The 23435-nt window shown below is 41.3% G+C and overlaps 1 protein-coding gene across 4 annotated transcripts in view; it reads left to right on the top strand.

Moving 5' to 3' along the window:
- rasgrp3 (RAS guanyl releasing protein 3 (calcium and DAG-regulated)) overlaps positions 1–23435 on the top strand; it is an 86480-nt gene that overhangs the window by 57296 nt on the left and 5749 nt on the right. For 2 of the 4 annotated variants that reach the window (XM_050070688.1, XM_050070687.1), the window contains exons 4-17: positions 1830–1892; positions 3587–3718; positions 5261–5408; positions 6749–6922; positions 7645–7761; positions 11593–11871; positions 14206–14286; positions 14538–14651; positions 14755–14870; positions 18942–19089; positions 20086–20122; positions 20848–20997; positions 21159–21526; positions 23046–23429. In XM_050070688.1, coding sequence (XP_049926645.1) covers positions 1830–1892; positions 3587–3718; positions 5261–5408; positions 6749–6922; positions 7645–7761; positions 11593–11871; positions 14206–14286; positions 14538–14651; positions 14755–14870; positions 18942–19089; positions 20086–20122; positions 20848–20997; positions 21159–21526; positions 23046–23069 — 1951 coding nt within the window. In that variant the 3' untranslated portion in view covers positions 23070–23429. Of the gene's footprint in view, positions 1–1829; positions 1893–3586; positions 3719–5260; positions 5409–6748; positions 6923–7644; positions 7762–11592; positions 11872–14205; positions 14287–14537; positions 14652–14754; positions 14871–18941; positions 19090–20085; positions 20123–20847; positions 20998–21158; positions 21539–23045; positions 23430–23435 lie in introns of those variants that run through there. The other 2 variants (XM_050070689.1, XM_050070690.1) reach the window with 2 other exon arrangements.

Here is a 23435-nt window from a genome sequence, read left to right as displayed (position 1 = left end):
TAAGAAAAAATAGTGCTGTGGTTACAATAATTCCATCCATCCATCTTCTAACCGCTTCATCCTCTTGAGGGTCGCGGGGGGGCTGGAGCCTATCCCAGCTGACATTGGGCGAGAGGCAGGGTACACCCTGGACAGGTTGCCAGACTATCGCAGGACTGACACATAGAGACAAACAACCATTCATGCTCACATTCACACCTATGGACAATTTAGAGTTATCAATTAGCCTAGTCCCCAATCTGCATGTCTTTGGACTGTGGGAGGAAGCCAGAGTGCCCGGAGAGAACCCACGCTGACACGGGGAGAACATGCAAACTCCGCACAGAAGGGCTCCCACACCCTTTACTTTGTTAATTTCAGGGGAGCTCTGTTGTCACAGTTACAGTAATAACCACATGGCTAAAGTTATGAAAGGATCGTGGTCATTCTTAAACAAAAAAAACTGTCTACTGTTGACTGTCTTTTGAAAACCGGAAATAATGGTGTCCTGTGTTAAAGACGGATGTTTGAATTCCAATGATGACTTTGTCACTTTATAATAGCATGACCGGACTGAGGAGCCATATACATGCCACCTTGTTAATTGCCTGGAAAACACAAGGTCAGGCACTGGGTGCTACTATTGTGCCTTTTTTATGCCAGTTTTCAAGAGCGCAGTGGCAGGTTGCATCAAAGGTTGCTAAGCAACCTCAACAAGCACCATATCATAGCCTATTTACCTAAATTCCTGAGTGCAGAGCTGATCTTCTTCCAGGCACTATTTGTATGTAGACCTATTGTCCAAGGGCCAGTCTCTGGCAGCTCTGCACTGAAATGACCAACTTCTTCTTCATATTTATCACAGACTGATATTTGAAGGCAAAGATATTTGTTGGCTGTGATTGTTTGTTCCTCCTCAAATGATGCTGCGTTCCAAAAGTTGAAGTTTATTTCAGAGCCAGCATTCGGGCACACGTGAGCTGCAACGACATCCCTCTTTTTTTTTTTAGCGCGCCTGCCGCACATCTTCATTAAAAACAATGAATTTGAGGGTGCAAATCTGAGGGCTTTGTCACTTTTTGGGCACTTGATGAAATGCCTGATGCTGTTCTTCTTCTTGGGAAGAACTCAAATTTGAGTATGATAGGGACAGAGAAGATCGGAGCAGGAAGAAATTGCAAAAGTCTACTCATGGAGGGACGCAGGAGAACTAAAGAGCTTCTTTGATGAACTTTTGCCAAAGCTTCATTGATGTATAGAATGAGCGGTATGAGTTTGCGTGCTATCCCCAAGTCTGTGTGTGTGTGTGTTCTCTGGGTGCTCCAAATTCCTTATGCAGTCCCAAGTAATACACCTAAGGTCAACTGGAGACTCTAAGTTGCCTGTATTTGCTAATGCAAAGGCCTCAGTATCTTCAAACAGACTACTTCATACAAAGTGTTGTGCGATTATGTCTAAAGACAAAAGTGTATATACCTTTTAAAATGGCTGAACTCAGTGACAGGGCTAAGATAACTTGGATGAGGGTGCTGCTACACATTACTATGCTATCTTAGTTGAGAACTGTCATAAATGTCAAACTAGACATTTGACATCACATTAGACAAATTAGACTGCTAAGAAAATTCTGAAAAGGGGTTAGGGTGAGGGCAGTCAGGCTGCTCATCAGCATGTAGTCTCTACAGTAGCAGCTATAGCCTACTGTCAGACTGCATGACTGATAGGGAGAGGCTACTTCCTGTTGTCAGTCACACACAGCAGCAAATTAATCCTCGAATTGTACTGATTTATCATGCATTGTAGTGTATTAGTTTCTTAAATCTTGAAAAAATTCCTTAACTAGACCCCACGTACCGTGACTGCAAAGGTGACAACTGCCAGAGAACCAGGCTGAAGATTTGTTATTTAATGAGGTAAGGTGCTTCATACACATTCATTCATTCATTACAACATTTTTCACAGCCTCTGATATCTAAAGCCAAGACAACGGAAAAGCCAACTGACATCTTAGTTAATAACACACTTTATTTGTTGTTAGCCCAGAGCTTACAGTTTGGCATACAATTCATGCAGTTTCAAGGTTACACACTTATAAATAAGAGGCCACAATAGGATTTAGTCCTTACTATGCTCATTTCCTGTGTGTTCACTAGCAAGGACTGTGGTGATTAAGTAAGGACCTAATAATCAGAAGGGGGTAAGCGTTGGTAGGGAATCTGCCATAGTGCCTGGGTGCGACAGACCCCCTCTTATGCAGATGAGGAAGGAACAAAAGAAACACGAAAAGAGAAACAGGGTGGGATGGAGGGGCATGAATGTGTGAGGTGGGTATTTATGGAGTGCTGGAAGTGGCACAATTGCTCTGTTAGAAAGCTTCAATTAACTAGTAGAACCAAACCATCAACATGATTAACTTAAATTATTTATTAATGAAAATTATTGGTTAGTAAGGCTTCACACTTGTCTGCAGTTCTTATGCTTTCTGTTTGCATTGTGAAGAAGCTTAAGCTATAGTGCCCAGGCACCACAGACCCCACAACCTTTTGACAAGATTGAGCAAATCTGAGATCTATGAGTTCTGAACAGATGTAGCAGTGACATGCACAGGAGAACCAAATGATTGTGGGACGTCATCATAAGGGGTGAATGTAGCAGCTCAGATTTTGAAGGACTGTCAGTAATAATGAATGGGAGGAATGCCAGACAAGGGGAGAGGAAATGCTGGTCAAACCAGAATCAAGTCACAAATTATCTGGAAAAAGAGAGAACCTGTTGATGTTTTGCTCTGGGATTTTTTGAATTGCAAGTAGTTTGAGTCTTGACAGCATTTATTGGGGATTGGGGATTGAAGTAAAAGACGGGTGTAAAATGGCTGGATTAATTAGTTTTAGTTTGCTCTAAATTAAATATAATAGTGTCATCTGAGAAATAAGACAAGTCTGAGATGCAGGCATTATGCCGTGGGTCACAATAAAAGGTTGAGGTCGTGAATTCGGAGCGTTTGAGAACTCAAGTAAGAACATGGCCTCTGAAGTTGGGGCAACATGATGCCTCAACTTCAGTACTATATATGGTGCAGATGGTGTGAATGCTGATTAACAGTATGTTTGTGCTAAGAAGAAGCCAACAAGGAGAGGGTTAGGTGTGTATTCATGGCATACCAGAAGTTGTGAGGTTGACTTGTGGTCCTGCCCCACAAACCCTGCTAGATGTCTGTAATTGTTAAATTTCACAACATTTAGCTTTTGTTTTAAATTTTTTAAAAAGTTTTAAATTCAAACCCTGTGCATTGAGGACAACACTGCTCTGGAGCCAGGTCGCAAAGGGTGGGAACATCCCACAAGCCCAAGTTGTAAATATGACATAAACTCAAGGGGAGTTCCTGCCCCATGCCACCACAATACAAGGACATCAAATGTGGGTCACAAGTGACGAGATCACAAGGGTTAATGATTGGTTCAGTGGAAAGTTCTTTAGAGCTAAAATTAGACGTTTTCCATTATGGCACAAGTTCACGATGTCACCATCTTTTTACTATCAAAGTATTTGCTGCTGAAATCCATGTGTGTGTGTGTGTGTGTGTGTGTGTGTGTGTGTGTGTGTTCAGGTACTGGATTGTGACATTCCCAGCAGAGTTCAACCTGGACTTGGGTCTGATCCGGATAACAGAGGAGTTCAGAGATGTAACTTCACAGCTTGGCTGTGAGGAGCATTTCAAGCTCCTCGACATCTCTACCATGTAAGACACCAAAAGCAAACAGAATTTAGAAACTACTGACTACTGACTACTGACCTGATCAGTGTAAGCAACTATATTGATGAAATATCAGTTGTGCCAACAGTTTAGTTATCACCAGGGGTTAAAGTAAGCCGGTACAGTCTGGTACTGCGTTCCACTTAAAGATTCAGTGGCGGTACGCAGTACCAGGAAGAGGAGAGAGCGGCTGCCTGCTAAAGCCCACATTCAGAACCAGTCACGACCGCACTTTAGGCCAGAAAATAGATCTGCTAGCAATATGCAGTTTGAAACACCACTTTGTCTGTTTATTAATTGCTTTTAACTCGTTCCGAATTGCTTCTGAACCGTCCGTGCTGTGTTTTGGTCCATGCTGGACGGAGCCTTGCGGACATCTCCCTCTCTCCCCCAGCCCCTCCCCTGGGAGGGAGTCCAGTGGTCTCCTATGAGCCCAGCCTTCGATACGTGCAACCCTCAGTTAAATGTCATTCAGTTCATCAAAAAATATCCCAATTAAAATCAGTTGCATAATAAGCAGATATGTTCCATGTTATTTTGTTTAATTTTAACAACACAGAGAACAGCTTGAACAAGCTGCGTGTGAGCTAACGATCAGGGATTTCACTCTCAGCAGTACGTGACTGCGCATGCGCGTCTACTTCCGAAACACAGTGGTTGGGGTGCGTTTGATTTATTGTACTGGGACATTTGACTTTTCCATAACTGGACCACGGACGTCAAAAAACGCCATTTGCACCGGGACAAGACAAACAATAAATGAAACCAACGAAATTCCACACATTCTTGTGGTGGGCTCAAACGCTGTCAGCATGATTTAGATTGGAAATATTTAAATAGTTTATTGAGTTTATTGCGGATGTTGATCAATGTTTTTTACAATGAAAAATAGGTAAAGAGGAAAAGAGAAAAAGAAAAAATATGACATGCATGGTTTTAAGTATTCATTAAGGTTCCATACATGCCAGCACCCTAAACATTAAAACAAATATTTTACTATACACGTTGTGAAGTGTTTCTAACTTCTTTCTACTTTCTACTCCATACTCCAACATTGAAATGTTTTTATTTGTTTGTTTGGTTTTTGACTTTGCTTTTTGAAAATGCATGAAGCGAGGAGAGGTGAACAATATGAAGCAATGAATGTTTTGGTAATAGTACTGGCAAGAATTTAAAACTACTTTCACCCCTGGTTATCACCCTAAAGTAAAACTAACCCTAATTCCACTCTTGACCCTTAATCCAGGTCCTGATCCTAAAAGATCTAAATGACAACTCCTCAGGAATGAGTGGTAAAACATCTCTAAGGATACATAAGCTCACTTGTTTTGCAGTTGCTACATAACACATAACTAACAGGACTGAAAACCTACATAGACAAAGCTGAAACTACTTAGGATAGTAAAAGACCATAGTGATGATTTTGCAGATTTTAGTCTCTTAGCTACAAGTTCTTTATAATTCATATTGCTGCGTCTTTTTCCAAATTTGATTGTACTTATTGTTTATGAATTGATCTCCTTGTAGTCCATCATATGACTGGATGCGTAAGTTGACCCAGCGCAAGAAACAGGCTAAGAAAGGCAAGGCCTCACTGCTATTTGACCACCTGGAGCCTATGGAGCTGGCTGAGCATCTCACCTTCCTAGAGTTCAAGTCCATACGGAGGATTTCGGTATGTCTACAAACAGCTCTGTTTCTGTCGAAAAATTTGTTTGGTTGCCATGCTAGCACTGCTGCTAAAAGGTCAGTCAGTCAGTCAGTCCTTTGCTCGGTCCATCATACACTTTGGTCCAGACTGAATTATAACTTAATTGCCATTTCATTTTGTAGAAATTCAGGGGTACCAGAGGATGAATTCTTCTGACTTTGGTCATCCTCCAACTCTTTTCTTCTAATGTCAACAGCAGGTTAACTTTTTTGTTAGTAAAATATTATCACAACTATTCAATGAAATGCCTTGAAAGCTGGTACAGAAATTTGTATTCACCACGGATCTGTAATAATTTTTTCTCCATCCCTTAAATTATCATCTAGCTCAATCATTGAGGTCAAGATTTCAATCTGTCTAGTACTCTGGTTTATGACCAAATACCTGGCTGGTTGTCAGTCACAGCAATGGGCAGGAGAGGCTGTGTGGTACTAAGCAGCTAAGACTGTGGTGCTGGCCAGCAGAGGGTCTGTGGCACTGAGCAGGTGAAAGACCAAAGAAGGTTGATGGCATCTGGTGCCATGGTGACCATGCCTACTTCTGTGGATTTCAACAGGGGAGAGGAGAATGGCAGGGCAAGTCCAAATGACTCCTCCACTGGTTCACTGAAGGCTCATTAAAGGGGATCCAGGATAGGTAAGCAGTGGGCCAGCCAGCTCAGGGGTAGGCAGGCCAAAGATCCCAAGGTTAACTGGGATGCAAGCTGGAGGCAGGCAGGCTGGTGGCGAGTAAGCTGGAGTGCAGGCTGGGGGCTAGTAGACCTAATGCAAGCAGACTGGGAGGCTGGAGACATAACACATAACAACTTCACCAATAAAGGCTTGGAAAAAACTAGCTGGGGGCCAGTAACTGAGCCGCATCCTTCTGCTCCTCACTGGAGGTTCTTTGGCACTATACTTGAAAGCATCAAACTGCATAGATCACCCCATTTAGTCTGTCCACAAAAAATGACAGATCTGTTGGATGCTTTTTAAGCCAGATTGTTCTAGTGGGTGAGGTTGTGGCAACAAGGGAAATGACCTCAATTTAAACAATGAGGTAGACAGGAACAATTTGGGGATCTCTTAACATTATTTTCAGGGTAAAGGGATCTGGTACAGCTATGCCTTTAAATTTTGACCATAACATGGCTTTTAAGATGCCATCATCCTCAGACACATTAAGGTTTTAAGCCACCAAGAAAAGCAAAATTGTCAGTATGAAGTTTGCTCTTTTCATTGTTTGCTGCAATGACCCAAGGACCCTATAGGCCCCTGAAGAATTGACAGCTGGATATCTGATCTGTAATACCCTTTTGTCTCCAGTTCACTGATTACCAGAGCTATGTGATCCATGGCTGCTTGGTGGACAACCCAACCCTGGAGCGCTCCATTGCTCTGTTCAACGGAATCTCGCAGTGGGTCCAGCTCATGGTGCTCAGCAAACTAACACCTCAGACCCGTGCAGAGGTTATTAGCAAATACATCCATGTGGCTCAGGTAAGACAGAAGGGAGGGAGCACTGTAGTCCTGAATGCAGCATATCATCAAAGGTGACTCATGAATTTATAGTGATAAATACAATCAATAACACATCCTTTTATCATCACGTAATTGGCGTCTTATCTGGTTTAATGAGGAGCATCTCACATCTTTTTTATGATATAGATAATTTATCTGAGGTAACTTGTCTCAACTTACTGATTCCATCTTGATGATAAATCAGTAACAGCCTTTTCCTTTTAAAAAAACAAAAACAAAAAATAAAAACATAGTCCTGAAATGAAGTAAGCATCGTTGATTTAATGTCCATTTATAACAAGTGAACTTATTTTTTTTATTTATTTGATTATCCTTCTATCAGAAAAGCTCTCATTAATATTCATGGTGGGTTTTGAGATATTGTATGCATGTCATATTCATCTTATGAGAGAGCCAAAGAGTGTCTCCATTACTCCACTAATCCATTATTGAAAGAAATGGATTGGTATCCTAATGACACACACTCAGTGATCATGTCTCCTATTATAGTAGAGACTGTCTGCATACAGGTTCAAGGATGAAATCATTTAACACACGGCCATCAGCTACAGGAGTTTGTTGCACTCATCACCAACCTGGGACCTTTTGTAATAGAACAAAACATATACAGAAAGTGTTTGATTTGGTTAAAAGTGGAGAAGCAAAAGTTACAATTATAATGTGTCACCCTTTGTCATCAGAAACTTCTGCAGCTGCAGAACTTCAATACTCTGATGGCGGTGGTGGGGGGCCTGAGCCACAGCTCCATTTCTCGACTAAAGGAGACTCACTCTTATCTCACTCCAGAGGTTGTGAAGGTAAGTCAATACCAGCCAAAGGCCTATCCACACACACATTCAGTACATATATACTCCACTAGCATATGAACTTACAATAAGCACACCACTGTATACAAGGCTTGGTTATACATGATATGAGGAGATCCAGTGGTAATTTGTTTGCAGGGCAACCAGGCTTACACTGTGTCCCAACTGAATGTGATGAGAATGAGCGTCAGCAACGATATAATTGTTTTTTATTGGAATGTCCTAACTGGCTGTAGGCAGCACAGCGCTGTGCAGTACAATGCGGCACGCCATTTTGAGCAGAACTTTTGCCAGACTCCCTGTATCTATTTATTCCTGGCTGTTGCTCCCTTTTAAAGTGCAGTAAAGGAAGGATTGATTTATTAAGTTGAAATGAGGAGTTATCTATATTATAGCTCTTTGTTTCAGTACAAAAACCTAAATAAGGTGGCAGTTGGCTGGAGTGAGATCACCAAGGATCTAAAAATGTATGGTGAATGACCATCAGTAATAACATACAACTTGCTGTTGGCTATACTCAAAATATAAAGCGTGCATCTTCTCTTTCAAAAGTAGAAAGATAGAAAGTACTCGTTTCGTACTTTCGTTTCGTCTCTAGTCTGATCTTGTGCGCACAGCTGATTCAGGTTCATAGTTTGTTTACTTGATGTGACAGATAGCGTCCAGTGTTACATGATGCAACGCAATGTTGCAATGCATGCTATATGGCTCATTTATACTGCCTGTAGGTATGGAAATACAGTAGCTATGTCCATTTCAAATATTGTAAACATCACTGCCCTCATACTTTCATGCGACCTTCATGATAGCATTGACACAGCCAATAGATGGCTCTAGAAGGAGGAGTCAAAAGTGTCAGACAACATACGAGGCGATGATCAAGGAGGTTGTAATAATGTACTTTTTAACACAGGCAGTGTTGTAGGCAGCGGTGGTCTGTGAGGCCATTAAATACATTGCGACATATGGACAGAGAATTCGAGAATTTGTTGTCTCCTATGGCTTATCTCATTTGAACTACGCTACACTGCTTCCACGATCTCCAGTGGCTCTGCTCCCTTTTGTCCATGTCTATAAGCTTACAGAAAACATGCACAAATATGCATGAAATAAATGCAGAGTATGGACAGAAGGCTCCGTCCATGTCCATATCTAACATTTGAGCATAACTGAGCCCTTGGCTGGGTGCTCGCTTGCTGTTACTATAGTGTTAGACGTTTTGTTTTAAAATTTTCCTTACATGCAGACAGCGTTTTCTTTGTTTTTGTAATTGGTTTATTAATTTGATAGCTTAAATCACAAAACTGGATGAGAGGGGTAAAAAGGCTCAACAAAGCAACAAATGTCACAGCTGAATGGTTTAGATGGTCAGATTCTAGATATAGATTGTAACACAAAAAGTCAAAATGTCTGTAGTTGCAGTTCTTTAAATGGCCACTAGAGGCTGGCTCCTGGCCAAAGTCATTAATGAAGTGATTGAAAAAATCCTCAGACTTTTCTAAAATTATAATTAATACAATTTTTATATTAGAAGTTGACATAATGGTCAATCAATCAATCAATTTTATTTATAAAGCCCAATATCACAAATCACAATTTGCCTCACAGGACTTTACAGCATACGACATCCCTCTGTCCTTATGACCCTCGCAGTGGATAAGGAAAAACTCCCCAAAAAAAACCCTTTAACGGGGAAAAAAAACGGTAGAAACCTCAGGAAGAGCAACTGAGGAGGGGTCAAGGGTTTCCATGGCTAATTCCAAGTCTTGATGTATCCTGGTGTCAATTTTGACACTCATGTATCTATAAATGCGATAAGTGGCCTAAGGGCCTGAATGCATGCTGTGTTTATTGCACCCTCAAATTCAGTGTTGTCATTGACTACATTTACATGCAGAAAATATTGCTGTTTTTTTGCCCTTATTCTGAAAAAGACAAAATTCCGACTAAGCTGTTAACATGTGTAATGGAAATGAATATTTCCTGTTTATATATAGCCCGGCACACTCCGATTAACATGCTCTGACATGTCATTTATCATGTCAAGATATGGAAAAGTGGAACTGCTGGAGCCATTTGTCAGTCTACTTCATCAGTTTCCTACAGGTAACGGACTTGTTAGACAGTGTAGGCACAGCCTCCCTCTTTCATTTTTTCAACCACCTTCTTGAAAAGGTTAGTTTTGTGATATTTGTGCATATCCAAAAAACCTCCTGATATCCAAGTCTTTCATAATGTTTTAAAGTAGGTGCGTTTCTCCTTCTAACCAGAAATGTGGGCTTTTCTTTGGAACATGCATCCCTACTTAGCCTCGCAAACTGTTGGTGAGTTGGTTTGTGTACAGCGTCTCCATGACAACACACAGAGCCGACTGTAAAAATGTAAATAGGCTGTGTTTTGCAAACTGTGGTTAAAACCACAATTGAGACTAATAGTCTGAATGTGCTGTAGACATGTACAAATAAAGCTACTAAAACCCTAATAGTACTGGCATATCCCACGTTTTAACCGGAAAATGCTACATTCGGGAAAATGTCTAATTCTGCAAATCTAAATGAAATAAGTTGTTTACATAACCCACATCAAATTCAGAATATTGTCATATTCGGAATGATAGTGCAATTTTGACGTGCATGTAAACGTACACAATGTAGACAGGCGTCGGGTGCGCACAAAACTGAGAGTGATGCTGTTGCAGTATGCAAGCATTTCCAAGCGCTGTGGCCAGAGATAAACAAAGTTCAGCTTTTGGAACACAGCAAGGCACACACCGCATGTCATGTGATGAGGAACAACCAGTCACAGTTGGCAGATACCTTTCCTTTCTTCTGTAAATATCAGTCAATCGTAAATACAGAGGAGAAGTTGATTGTTTACGTGCATTGCTACCCAGAGCTTTACATCTATCGCACAGACAATATTTTGATACATGGGCAGTGACTTCTGGTGGCAGACACTGAAGAAAAAGCCTGTTACATTGGCATCATACATGGCCAGTTGCTGTTATTGTGAAACAGCGCCTGGCAGCATTGAGGAAACGTGGCGGGACAACAAGGAAAGTTAAGGCAGCGGAAGTCAGAGTAGGATGGGTGAAAGGAGTGGTGGATGGGTCCAACAACCACTCACTTTCACCCAGGAGGCTGGTTGCTTCCTGTCAGATTGTAGAGCCAAACCCTGTTCATTTTTCTAAACCCAATCGCGACTTTTGTTGCCTAAACCCAACCACATGTGTGTGTTGGCAGAATGTAACCATATGCATGTAACCATTTGTTGTTGAAAGAAAAAAACATCAATTTGCAGTGTTGTACCAACATAAGAGACCATACGCAAACGGAAATGTGTTTTGAAATCAGACAATGCATGTGACAGGCAGAAGACACAGTGTTTCAGAATGTCAACAACCAACACACCCAGGGTACCTCGCATGTCATTTCTCAATGTGGAAAGTCCACGACCAAACGTTAATATCACGGTGTCAGAGTGAGAACATGTTGTGAAAGTTGGCACAAAGAAGGCACAAGATTAGCATCCAGCACCTTACCTCACATTTTCCAGGTGATAAAAGATGTGACATGTGTCCCAGCCCTAACTCTTTACCTCACTACCTCCACAGAGAAGGCAGCTGTTGTTGATTTACCTGAGTATTCCAAGAGGCTGTGGTTTAAGAAAACTATCAAACCACTTCTGACTTATAGGGAACACAACTGCACACCTGCATCCATAGTAAAACCATCAAGGCATGTAACATTTGCCTCACAACTAACTTTGTGTTGATCATTTGATCATGTAACTAACCCAGACATTCCCCACTCCCCGCCACAGATCTGGAGTGAGATGACAGAGCTGGTCTCTTCCAACAACAACTATTCCTGCTACCGAAAGGCCTTCAATGAATGCCAGGGCTTTAAAATCCCCATCCTCGGCGTGCACCTTAAGGACCTGATCGCAGTGCATGTAGTCTTTCCTGACTGGGTTCATGACAGTAATAAGGTGAACCTGGTGAAGATGCATCAGCTCTACCTGACCTTCAACGAGTTGGTGTCATTGCAGAGTGCAGTGGCCCAAGTGGAGCCCAACATGGACCTCATCTACCTGTTAACGGTGAGCGATTATCACTCCACATATAGTAGCTTAAAGCCAAAAGATTTAAGGGACAGATTGTTCTAAAACTAAGAAGTGTCACTGGCCAAGTAAGTGTTCACATACAAGGAATTAACCAAAGTGTACAAACCAGATAAAAGGATAGCACTTTACCACACAACTTGGCATCTTTTTCTTTTTCAGATTATTTTGTTTCTGTTTCAATCATTATCAATGAATTCAGCACAATTATGTCTTTGAGTCTAAGTATGTGCAAGGACGTGGGAAAAGAAGTTGGTAGGAATATGTATTGTAGTGGATTTAGCAATAGCAATAGTCAAACTTAAAATATTGAGAAAAAAAACATTCTTCGTTTTTACTTTATACATCCCAAAACTCAGCTAATCTGCTTCAGTAGGACTGTGTGGGTGTGGTCTGATTAACAGCGGCACGGCAGCAGCAAGACTTGGATACCCTTCATTTATTAACTGTTTGGTTTAGGGAGCACTCTGATTTTACGGACCAGATTATCAAAGACCAGGTAAAATATATATATAAAAAAGTTATCCTTGTTCAGCTGAGAACACTCACCTAGTTGAGACATCACACTATTTCAATGTTTCCGACCAGGTTTTCTGTCCTTTGGACACAAGTTCTGCGATAGTATTGTATTGCTTAGATGGTATGTATTACCTTCCAGAGCTCTACAAAGTAGGCTCTATCCCTGCAATCTTGAAGAAGTCTGCTTAAGGCCCTGATCACACAGAATGTGTTTGCAGGTTGCCAAAAGGGAGGCTCACAACACTGTCTTTTTTTTAAATTGAATGCCACTAGTAAAAAAATTTGCCAGATAACCATTAAGTTGTTTTTTTTTTATATAGTAATTAGTAGTTAGTTACTAAAATGGACAGGCAGAGGGTAGCTCTGGTTGAGGGTGAGATGCTGTCAGCAAATAGTTTGTTGCGCACAGGGAAACGAAGATCTGTGTGGGTACATGAGAACTTAAAAAAGAGGGTGGATTAAGGGGAGTACCACCAGTTGGCTCAGGAGCTTCACCTTCTTGTCTGCTTTTTTTATATTGAGATCGTGGAAACTGCGGTTTGTAAAGTCGTATAGCTCTGAGTATCCACCAACCATTACCACCAGTTTCTCCTCCACTGTTTACCAACTGTAAACGTGTTGTTGTGACCACCACAGAAATTACATGGGGCACTTTCCAACTCTGAGTTGAAGTTTTTGTTTTTTTTATCTCGGAGTTTAGCAAAAACGCCAGGTGCCTAGAGCACAGAAACACTAGGCTTGTAGCGATGCAAAACGCAGAAAGCTTCATTTTCACTAAAAATAATTACAAAGAGCTACCTCCAGCTGCTTAAACATTTTCTGTGTGATTAGGGCCTAAGAGATTCAAGACTGGACAACAGTCCAGAGAGGCACCTTGTTTCATAAAAAAGCTCAGTCAGTGTGACCAAAAGTCCTGTTTGCTGCAGGTCCATTTAAGCTAGCAGGCCTTGTGATTTAACTGACCTACCACTTATCTTTTCTTCATCTATTTCTTCAAGGGCACAGATAAAAGGAGACAGTCTATCTGGAATAGTACGACAAGCTATTTGTCAACAGGCTCTCATATCACTTAGCTTTCATAATTCTCATTGCATGAACATAAGACTCAGATATAAACACAAAGCTTTTGTAGAAGAGAAAAGAAGCGTTTGACCAGTCATAACAGTTGCCCCATCATCTCTCAACATATGTATTGTATTGTATGACATTGGGATGCTCTGCAGCTTCAAGCTTGGGTCCTCTACCAGAGGCCTGGGAGTTTGAGGGTTCTGTGCAGTATCTTAGCTGTCCCTAGAATTGCACTTTTCTGGACAGAGACCTCAGATGCTGTAACTGGAATCTGCTGGAGCCACTCTTCCAGTCTGGGGGTCACAGCCCCCAGTGCTCCGATTACCACTGGCACCACTGTTACTTTTACTCCCCACATCTTTTCTAGCTCCTCTTTCAGCCCTTGGTATTTTTCAAGCTTCTCGTGTTTATTCTTCTCTTTGTTGCTGTTGCTCAGGATTGCTACATCTATCACCAGTGCCTTCTTCTGTTGTTTTCCATCAACACGATGTCCGGTTGGTTAGCCAGTTGGCTAGTTATCATCGCTCATTGTTTCTTCCAAAAATATTGGGGAGAAACAGCAGATTGGAAACTGCTCAGTGGGAGATGACTTAATGGAGATGAGTGGAGTGTGATTCATCACAAATATTTGGTCCAATGAAAGCTTGCTATGTTGGTCTCAATATAATAATTGATTTTTGAATATAATCTAAATCTAATTCCATCCAAAACATTTTGTAATTTCAGCTATCTTTAGACCTGTATTACACAGAAGATGAGATTTATGAGCTGTCACTGCTGAGGGAACCACGTAACCCCAAATCATTGGTAAGTCTCAGCTGAAATGGGTTGTCTTTTGTGTTCAGGTTTGTCCATGCTGAGTGTGTACAGTTTGAAAAACTTGAAAACTTGATACTTTTTCAGAAATGTTAAAGACGCATTTGCACAAATGTTTGTACTTTGTTATCATTTTTTGCTCCTGTGGAACTACTGGGAGAATTGTAAATTTGTACCCAGGATATAACATTATTATTTGCTGAACTAAGTCCTGTGTCCCTGGACTGTATCCTTCTTCAAAGCCTACCTCTCCAACGACTCCCAACAAGCCCCTGGCCCCACTGGACTGGGCTTCTGGTGTCACCACTAAACCAGACCCCTCTGTGGTCAATAAACACATCAGGAAGGTGGTGGATGTGAGTAGACATCATCTCTTTTCAAATTTAGAATGCTGAAACTGCTGCTGGTTGGACAGATGTAGAGGTGTGTTTGTGTAATTTGTTTCTTGTCATTGGGCAGTCTGTGTTCAGGAATTATGACCATGATCGTGATGGCTATATTTCTCAAGAGGATTTTGAGAGCATCGCTGCCAATTTTCCCTTCCTGGACTCCTTCTGCGTTTTGGACAAAGACCAGTGAGTGTAAATGTTCGAATAAGTGAAAGAGCAGTGTGAAGGATTTAGTGGCATCCAGAGGTGAGATTGCAGATTGCAACCAACTGAATACCCCTCCCCTCACCTCTACCTGTCCAAGCCTGAACCTACACTGGCCTTCAACATAAAAATGTGAGGGGCCCCCTCTAGAGCTTTGTTTGGTTTGTCCATTCTGGGCTTCTGTAGAAACATTTTGGGCTCTGTGGAAGAAGACCTGCTTCCTATGTAGATATAAACAGGTCATTCTAAACAAAACACAACAATTCTTAGTTTCAGGTGATTATACACTAATGAAAACTTAATTATGGATATTGTTTTCCATTTTTGCCAATAGATTCCCCTAAATTATACAACCAGAACCTTTAATGACAGTCACTCTATTCTTTAAGTCCAAACTTATCACAGCATGATTATGTAGTTAAACTAGTAGTTTCTGGGTACCTTAGCTGCTTTCAATATCATATAACATTTCAGTTGCAAGCTATTTTTTCTCTTGAAGGAAAAAAAACTCAAAAGCTATATTTTTTTCTGCATCATGCACTCTATCAGCCAGATTTATTTATTTTGTGGCATTACAGAGAAAGAACCCAGAGAACCCCTTTAGAAAAGGGTTTGGGATTTTTTCATTGGATTTTAGATTATTGCAGAAAAAAATTCTGTAGCAAACAAATGTTTATCATACTTAATGTTTGCCCAGCAAGATAATTTTCACATATAAACATTTTTATTATCTTTAAAGCCCGAATGCATTTACCAGAAGTAAAAAGCTAATATTAGGCTATAAGCTAACTACACCAAGTTCGCATGACTTAAGATCGCTACCACAGCACAGCTGTTAAGCCTTGTTCGGCGTCATGAACTTCTGTAATCTCATTTAGCCACTTGTTAGTAACCACCTTTTTTAAGACACATAAAAGCTTCAAAATTTAAGAGCAGGGTGTTTACTGATGTATTTTATGCCGTAGTACAAAATGTGAAAGTCTCTTCAGTTTGTGTTAACCAGGGCTAGGGTTGCCACCCGACCGTATAATACGGGATCATCCCATACTGAAAAATAAAAGTACTGTCCCTTGCTGATTCAATACGGGTTGCAATTCGTCCTTTATTTTGTTCTCAATTTGTACTCAACTGCATAAATTATGTTTTCACATGCTGGGAATGACATGAAAATTATTAACCAAAGGAGTTTCACGAGACATAGCGGAGAATGTCACAGAATGACAGGTCTGTCACTCAGCGTCATTGTTGCCATGGTTACAAAGACACTTATGCTCAGGACCATTGTTAGCTCACTCACTGACCCACTGACTGACTGCTTGATCAAGTTATGCGAATGTCCCATAACGCCCAGGTGTTAAACTACTGAGTTTATGGATTTAGAAAGCCTCACATGGGCTTGATTCTGTTTTACATATCTTAGTCATTGTGAAAGTGGGCGCACATGCACAAGCTTTGTTTTCAGTCCCACAGTACAACAAAAATTGATGTGGAAACGTCCATAAGTCACTTAGCATATCAATATTTGTGCCCACTCCACCACTCATTAGACCTATCGATTAAAAATATGGCAGAGAAAGAGTGCAATTTCACAGACTGTCTCGCACCTGTGTGGTTCTCCAGCAGAACAGCTGTCTTTACGGGCGACCATTATGCACAGCTAATAGTGCTGTACCACTAATTCATTACATTGATATTTCAGTATTGATATTTCAGTCATCATTATAAAAGGTAAGATTATTAATGATTAACTTATAGCTCTCATTTTAAAACAGAATTTCAAATTGCTGCACAATTCAGGATAAAATCAAACGATTAATAACAAGCAAATAATGTCTCTAATGTAAACTTATTTAAAAGAATGATAATAAAATTATCTTAATTCTTAGGCCAAATAATTAATTAGACTAAACCTAATTAAACTTATGAATGTGCCTACAAGTAATATTTTAGACAACACTGTGTAGAGTGCAAAATAATAACATAATCACTGATACTGGCAAACCTACAAACAAGGCCTAACTCTAAATCTCTCACTGTGTATTTCATGTCCACCTTATCCCATTATTCCCATCCCATCTATCTGAATTATGTTGCATGGACATGGTGGTCCAAGGACTTATCAGGAACTACTGTTTAGACTGTATAGTTGGGTACAGCAAATATGATACAATTTGTAAAGTAGTAATTGCAATTGAAAGGAACTGTAATTTCTTAAACCTTATACATTTTTTTGTAATAAATATTGTTTCTAATACATTACCACCTGCACCCTGGGCACTTCAGCAGTCTGCACATTCTCTAACTACCTACCATGGCTGTAAAGATCCGGTTCCAAATAGAGCAAAGCTACCCCAAATACAGTTATGGTGTATTTATTGTTTGGCAGTATTGAAGGTTAGAGTTTATGGGCCTAATGTAAGATGCAGGTGGTACTTAAGTGTGACCACAGTTTGAGAACAACTGTGCTAAAGAAGCAATTTGAGGAAACATTTAGCTATAATTAGGGTTGCAACAGTATAACATGATATGAATCGAATCAAATCAAATCAAATCAAATCAAATACATTTATAAAGCATGTTTAAAAACAACCAGAGTTGACCAAAGTGCTCGGGGCGTTGGTGGCTTAGTGGCAGAGCAGGCGCCCCATGTACAAGGCTGTTGCCGCAGCAGCCCGGGTTCGACTCCAGCCTGTGGCCCTTTGCTGCATGTCACTCCCCTCTCTCTCCCACTTTCATGCTTATCTGTCCTGTCCATTAAAGGCTAAAAAGCCCCCAAAAATATCCTAAAAAAAAAAAGAGTTGACCAAAGTGCTGTACAGTAAAATAAAATAAGTAAAATAACTTACATGGTAACAGCAAAATGTTAGAGAAATAACAAACCCAAAAACATGCATAAGTAAGTGAGAAAAAAAGCACAGATCTGAGATCTGAAAATGAAATAATGAAAGGAAAAACAGAAATCTTAAGGACAAAGGCCTTAGAAAACATGTGGGTCTCCAGCCTAGATTTAAACGTGTCTACAGAGCGGAAGCACTTAACTTAAAAGAGTAAACTGTTCCAAAGCTTTGGGGCGACTACTGCAAATACACGATCATCCTTCCCTCTTAGTCTGGATCGCGGGACTGCCAGGAGCAACTGGTATGAGGATCTGAGAGCTCTAGCATTGGAAAGGGGGTAGAGGCACTCAGTGATGTATTTGGGTGCCAGGCCATGTAAGAGCAGCAGCATTCTGTACCAACTGCAGGCGAGATAAGGATGACTGGCATATACCCACATACAGAGCATTACAGTAATCCATACAAGAGGAAATTAGGGCATTCATGACTATCTTCAGGTCATGAAATGAGAGGATTGGTTTCAATTTGGCAATGTTTCTGAGTTGGAAGAAGTAACCTTTCATGACAGAATTGATATGTTTGTCGAATTTTAAAGCTGAGTCAAAGAGGAGACCAGGATTTCTGGCCTGGGCATGAAGGTTAGGTGCCAAGGGCCCCAGGTGGTATGTTTGGATGGAGTTGAGGGGGCCAAATGATACCACCTCTGTCTTACTATCATTTAGTTGGAGACAGTTTTTTGCCATTCAAGATTTCACATTTTGGAGGCAGATGAGGCAGAACCTAACTGTGTCATTATTTATTTAAAGTTGACAATTATCATACCATGAACATTTGCTCATATACGATATTAAAAGAAAAATGCAACTGGGCGCAGAATCTCACATGTTTTAGTTATTTTCAGAAGGGAGACTTTTTACACAAACTTCCATTTAAAAAATGGTTTCGGGTTTCAATTATAGTAATAAAACGTGTTGAATTAAAAATACACCTGTTACTATTTGGTAATACAGCGATTTTGAGATGATTGAGATGATTTTCATACCATGAAACTCATATTGTTGTAACCTTAGCTATGATACTGTAATTTTAGTTGAATCTTAGGGTAGAATAATATGGTACATTTTGTCTGATCTGGTAGGACTGAAATACCGATAAAGTATGTTTTTTTCTCTATGTTTATCCTCCTTTCTTTCTTCTCCCTTTCTCTCTCTTTCAGAGATGGATTGATCAGTAAGGATGAGATGATAGCGTATTTTCTGCGGGCTAACCCATCCCTCCAGTGCAAGATGGGTCCAGGTTTTATCCACAACTTCCAGGAGATGACATACCTGAAACCCACCTTCTGTGAACATTGTGCTGGATTTGTGTGTATCTCTAAGATTCTGTCATTGCATTTTTCATGTTCATTATTTTTCGTCCAAGCAATGAAAATTTGCAAACAGTGCAGTTTAACTGCCCGGCCTGCTTTAAGCCAGTCAGACTGATTCCAAAACTGCTGCTGGGCATGACACATCTGTCGGGTTTAGATGGTATTACTTACTGTCCAACACCTGTTGAGCGCACACACACACACACACACGCACACACACACACGCACACACACACACGCACTGTTACAGGAAATGTTGTAATGACTTGTTTATGGCTTTAGGACAGGGGTAGGCAACTTGCAGCTCTAGAGCTGCATGCGGCTCTTTAGCCCCTCTCCAGTGGCTCCCTGTGGCTTTGACACAAAATTATATGGAAATAATTAACTGGTTTTTTTTTTTTAACATTTTCATTTTTTTATTGTAGGCTTAAAGTGACTTACATTCTTCAACTGTAAAAATGGATAGCCAATATATCGGTTAAAAAAAAGTTTTAACATTTCGTCAACTTGGCTTGGTGCCTTATCCTCTAAAAACATCACAAGTGATGGCTACTGTAGTCTTTAATCTTTCTTGCTAGGCTAGCTGTAGATTCCAGATCTAAAAAGGGAAAAGTCTCAAGGTAAAATAGAGAATGTAGTAGTGCATAGACAAATTTGGTTGCTTTCATCGGCAACGCTACAAGGTTAAGTACCAAATAATTAAAAGTAGCCCACTGCAGAATTGTCACCTTATGCTAAAACATATAAATGAATGCTCATTTAGATCTATTAGTAATTTTGAGGCTAACTTCAACTTAAAAGGCTGTGTTACCTTTATTATGAGGCTCAAATATGTTTTGCAGCTCCAGACAGTTTAGTTTTTTGGGGGGTTTTTTGGCCAAAAATGACTCTTGTGATGGTAAAGGTTGAACATGCCTCCATGCTTTTATTTTCTCATGTCATTTTTTTCTATTTCCCGTACCCTCCTCCCCTCTTCCCTCTGGATCTGCAGCTCTGGGGAATCATCAAACAGGGCTACAAGTGCAAAGGTATTGTTTCACTGCATCCTTTCATGAATTATATAATCATGAAACAACCCCCAAAGACAAGTAAAATAAGGCTCATCTTGTTATGTATATGAATACTGTTTAATAGTAAGTTGATCAAAACAAAGACCTAACTCCACAAATGTGTATTTACGTCAACAGACTGCAGCTAAATAGAGGTACACACTCTCAGATTGCTGCAAAGATAAAGTAAAAGGACATAGGACAAAATACTGCTGCATTTGAAGTTGGCCCAGGCATAGAAACTGTAACAAGTAATAGTAATAAAGACAACAGGAATACTATAGTGTCATTAGGCAAGACCCGCCGTTGAAGGGGACGGGAGAAGGTAATGGATCAGGTCTGCCTGCATAAACATTGGACCAGTGAGCTAAAGAAACTGCTGCAATGGCACTGTGTTTGAGCGCACCTGCCGCACGTCTACTGTACATTGAAAACAATAAATTTGAGGGCTGAAAAATGCTGCAAGTGTACAGCCCCTGATGCTCTCCACATACATTTTGCGCCACTGTCTCCCTTATGTTATGTTATATCCCCTGTAGGAACATCTGCCACTATGTATTTGCCCAGGTTTTAGGTGACCCCTAACCCTTTAAGAAATACGTAACTAAGAACATCTAAACTAAAAAACAATATTATCTGCCTGTTTTGAAGCTTAGAACACATAGCCCTGAATATAAGCTGATGTGTCTATATTTCCTCTGCAGACTGCGGTGTTAACTGTCATAAACAATGCCGGGAGCTGCTTGTTCTGGCCTGCAGGAAACTGATCCGCTCCAGCTCTCTGGGCAGTGTTTCTCCAGCCAGACTGACCCACAGCTCACTGCCCAGCAGCCCAGCACTGCCCGCCTGTAAAGGTCATTTTCAGCTTAGAGACATTTACTGAACAAAGTGATAGTATAGTAACAGCATAGAATCATAGATTAATACATCTAAAGCAAATTGTAGTTGTGAGCTCTTTTAGTTATTTTATTATTTGACATTAATTGTTCATAATTTTCTGGGTTCTCTCCTTCAGATGAGGATGAGGTGTTTGAGTTCCCGACTGTCACATCAGCAGGTCCAACTCTGGACACTCAGTCCATCACACTGATGACTGGCTCAGCTCAGAGGATCTCTGTGCGCCTGCAGAGGGCCACCACCAGCCAGGCCACCCAGACCGACCCCCTGTGGCCTGAACACAGCTGGGGGGCCACAGACGGTGGCTCCCACACCTTCCCCAAAATGAAATACAGGACTCACAGAAAAGCATCCAAAAATAAAGGTTTTGCCCGCTGGGAGAACCAGAATGACCAGGCAGCTTCTTCTCAGCGCAGCGTGGACTGTCAGGAGAAGTCAGTCGTCTCAGGAGAGCTTGTACACAATGGGATTACACACAGAGGGAAGGTAAGAGAACAGGTAAAGTCAGTTTTTCAAGTCTGTTTTATTTATTTATATGGGCAAATATCACAGATTTTCTTCAGTCAAAATTTGCCTTAATGAACTTAACAATGGGTACAGCATAGGACACCCTCTGTCCTTAGGCCCTCGATTCAGATGAAACAAGACTCCTCAAAAAAAAACTTTAACAGAGAAAAAAATGGAGGAAACTTCAGGAAGAGTAACTGAGGAGGGACAGACAGACATGCAGTAGATGTGTGTACATAAAACAGACCAACATGATAAAATTATTGGCAGCACAGAGGTGCACTGGTTAGCATTGCTGCCTCACAGCAAGAGGGCTGCTTGTTCGAACCCCGGGATGGGGGAGCCCTTATAAAATAATATATGAAAAAGATGGATCTGGAACAATGTCAAGCAGCTTTCAGGTGTCTCCAAACAGCTATAGCCTAAGCCAAATGACCTCATCTCCACCATGTAACCTGGAAAGAAGACACAAATGCACAAGAAGCAAAACTGATGATTCACAGTGATAAGACAATGAAACAAACTCAGAGAGAGGGAGAGAGATCACAGCAGTGGGACAAAATAAACAGTGGTTATTGATATGCAGTAGCTTTTAGCGGCAGGAATAACAGAACTATAACTACCAGGCTTAAATGATGAGACCGAGACTCACCCACATCAGTCAGATAATGAAAGAACAAGAAAGGAATTGAAAATTAAGACAATTCTGCATTCTGAGAATGGAGAGTCCAGTGATAAAACCAGTGTAATATGGTTGAACTTTCTAGTTTTCGTTAGGATTTCAGCTTCATTGTTCTGAACCACTCGAAGACTTCTAGTACTAGCCTACAACATAGCAGGCCTGATGACAAAATGTTACAGTAATCCAGTCTGGATGTTACAGAGGTGTGAATTAAGTGCAACACACACTGCCGCCGGCGCGGTACTGTGGCCGTCAAGTGTCGCCCCCCAACACACATTGGCAGTGGTGCACAGCGGCACCGTCAACACTAAAGTTGGCCGAGACGTACATAAAAGGCTTTTCTCGCAGCGCCGGCCGCACTGGAAATAGAGCAGCGGGCTGAAGCAGAGCGGCGAGGCACGTCGGCCGGCGCCGGTGTGGGTTTGTTCATAGAATATAATGGAGGCGGGCGTTTTGACGCGCGGCGTATGGCGGCGGTGTGTGTTGCATTAGCCATGGATAAAAAAGACCCGATTTTAGCTTAGCTGCGTAAGTGAAAGAAAGCGTTCTTTAAAGGCCTTGACACACCAAGCCGACGGACGGCCGTCGACCAAAGTCGGGCTGTCGGTGAGCGTCTGTTGGCCTAGTTTTTGCGGTGTGCACCGTCGGCACTTTGGCGTCGGCGGCTTTTAAGCTGATTGAACATGTTGAATCGGCGGCAGAGCTCGTCGGTGAGAGAGATCACTCTGATTGGCTGTTCAGGTTTTATTTCCTCGTCCCTCTAGCGAGTGAATCTGCCTGCTGTGAAACCGGGGCTAACAGGTGCTTCCTCCTCAGGCTCCACTTCACTCAGCTGCCTGACAGACCCGCTGCTTTTTCCCACTTTAACCTGAATAACAAACCGGAGCTAGCTGGGAGAGTGGAGCGTTAGCCGCAGGATGACCAGAGGGAAGCACAGATATCCGCAAGTACATTGGAAATATCTATAATGAGAAACCCCATACACATGAATGGCAAAAGTAGTTTGAATCTTACTAGTCAAAACTGAATATAATACACCGGGCACCTTCTCTTCTTCTCTCCTTCTCTCTCTCTCTCTCTCTCGTATTCTATTACTGCATCTTGCTAACTCGGCCATTCTGGATGTCACTAACTCGGCTTCTTCTCCGGAGCCTTTGTGCTCCACTGTCTCTCAGATTAACTCATATCGCAGCGGTGCCTGGACAG

This window comes from Epinephelus moara, chromosome 19, assembly GCF_006386435.1.
Source record: "Epinephelus moara isolate mb chromosome 19, YSFRI_EMoa_1.0, whole genome shotgun sequence".
Lineage (NCBI taxonomy): Eukaryota > Metazoa > Chordata > Actinopteri > Perciformes > Serranidae > Epinephelus > Epinephelus moara.
This window is presented reverse-complemented; position numbering and strand designations above follow the sequence as displayed.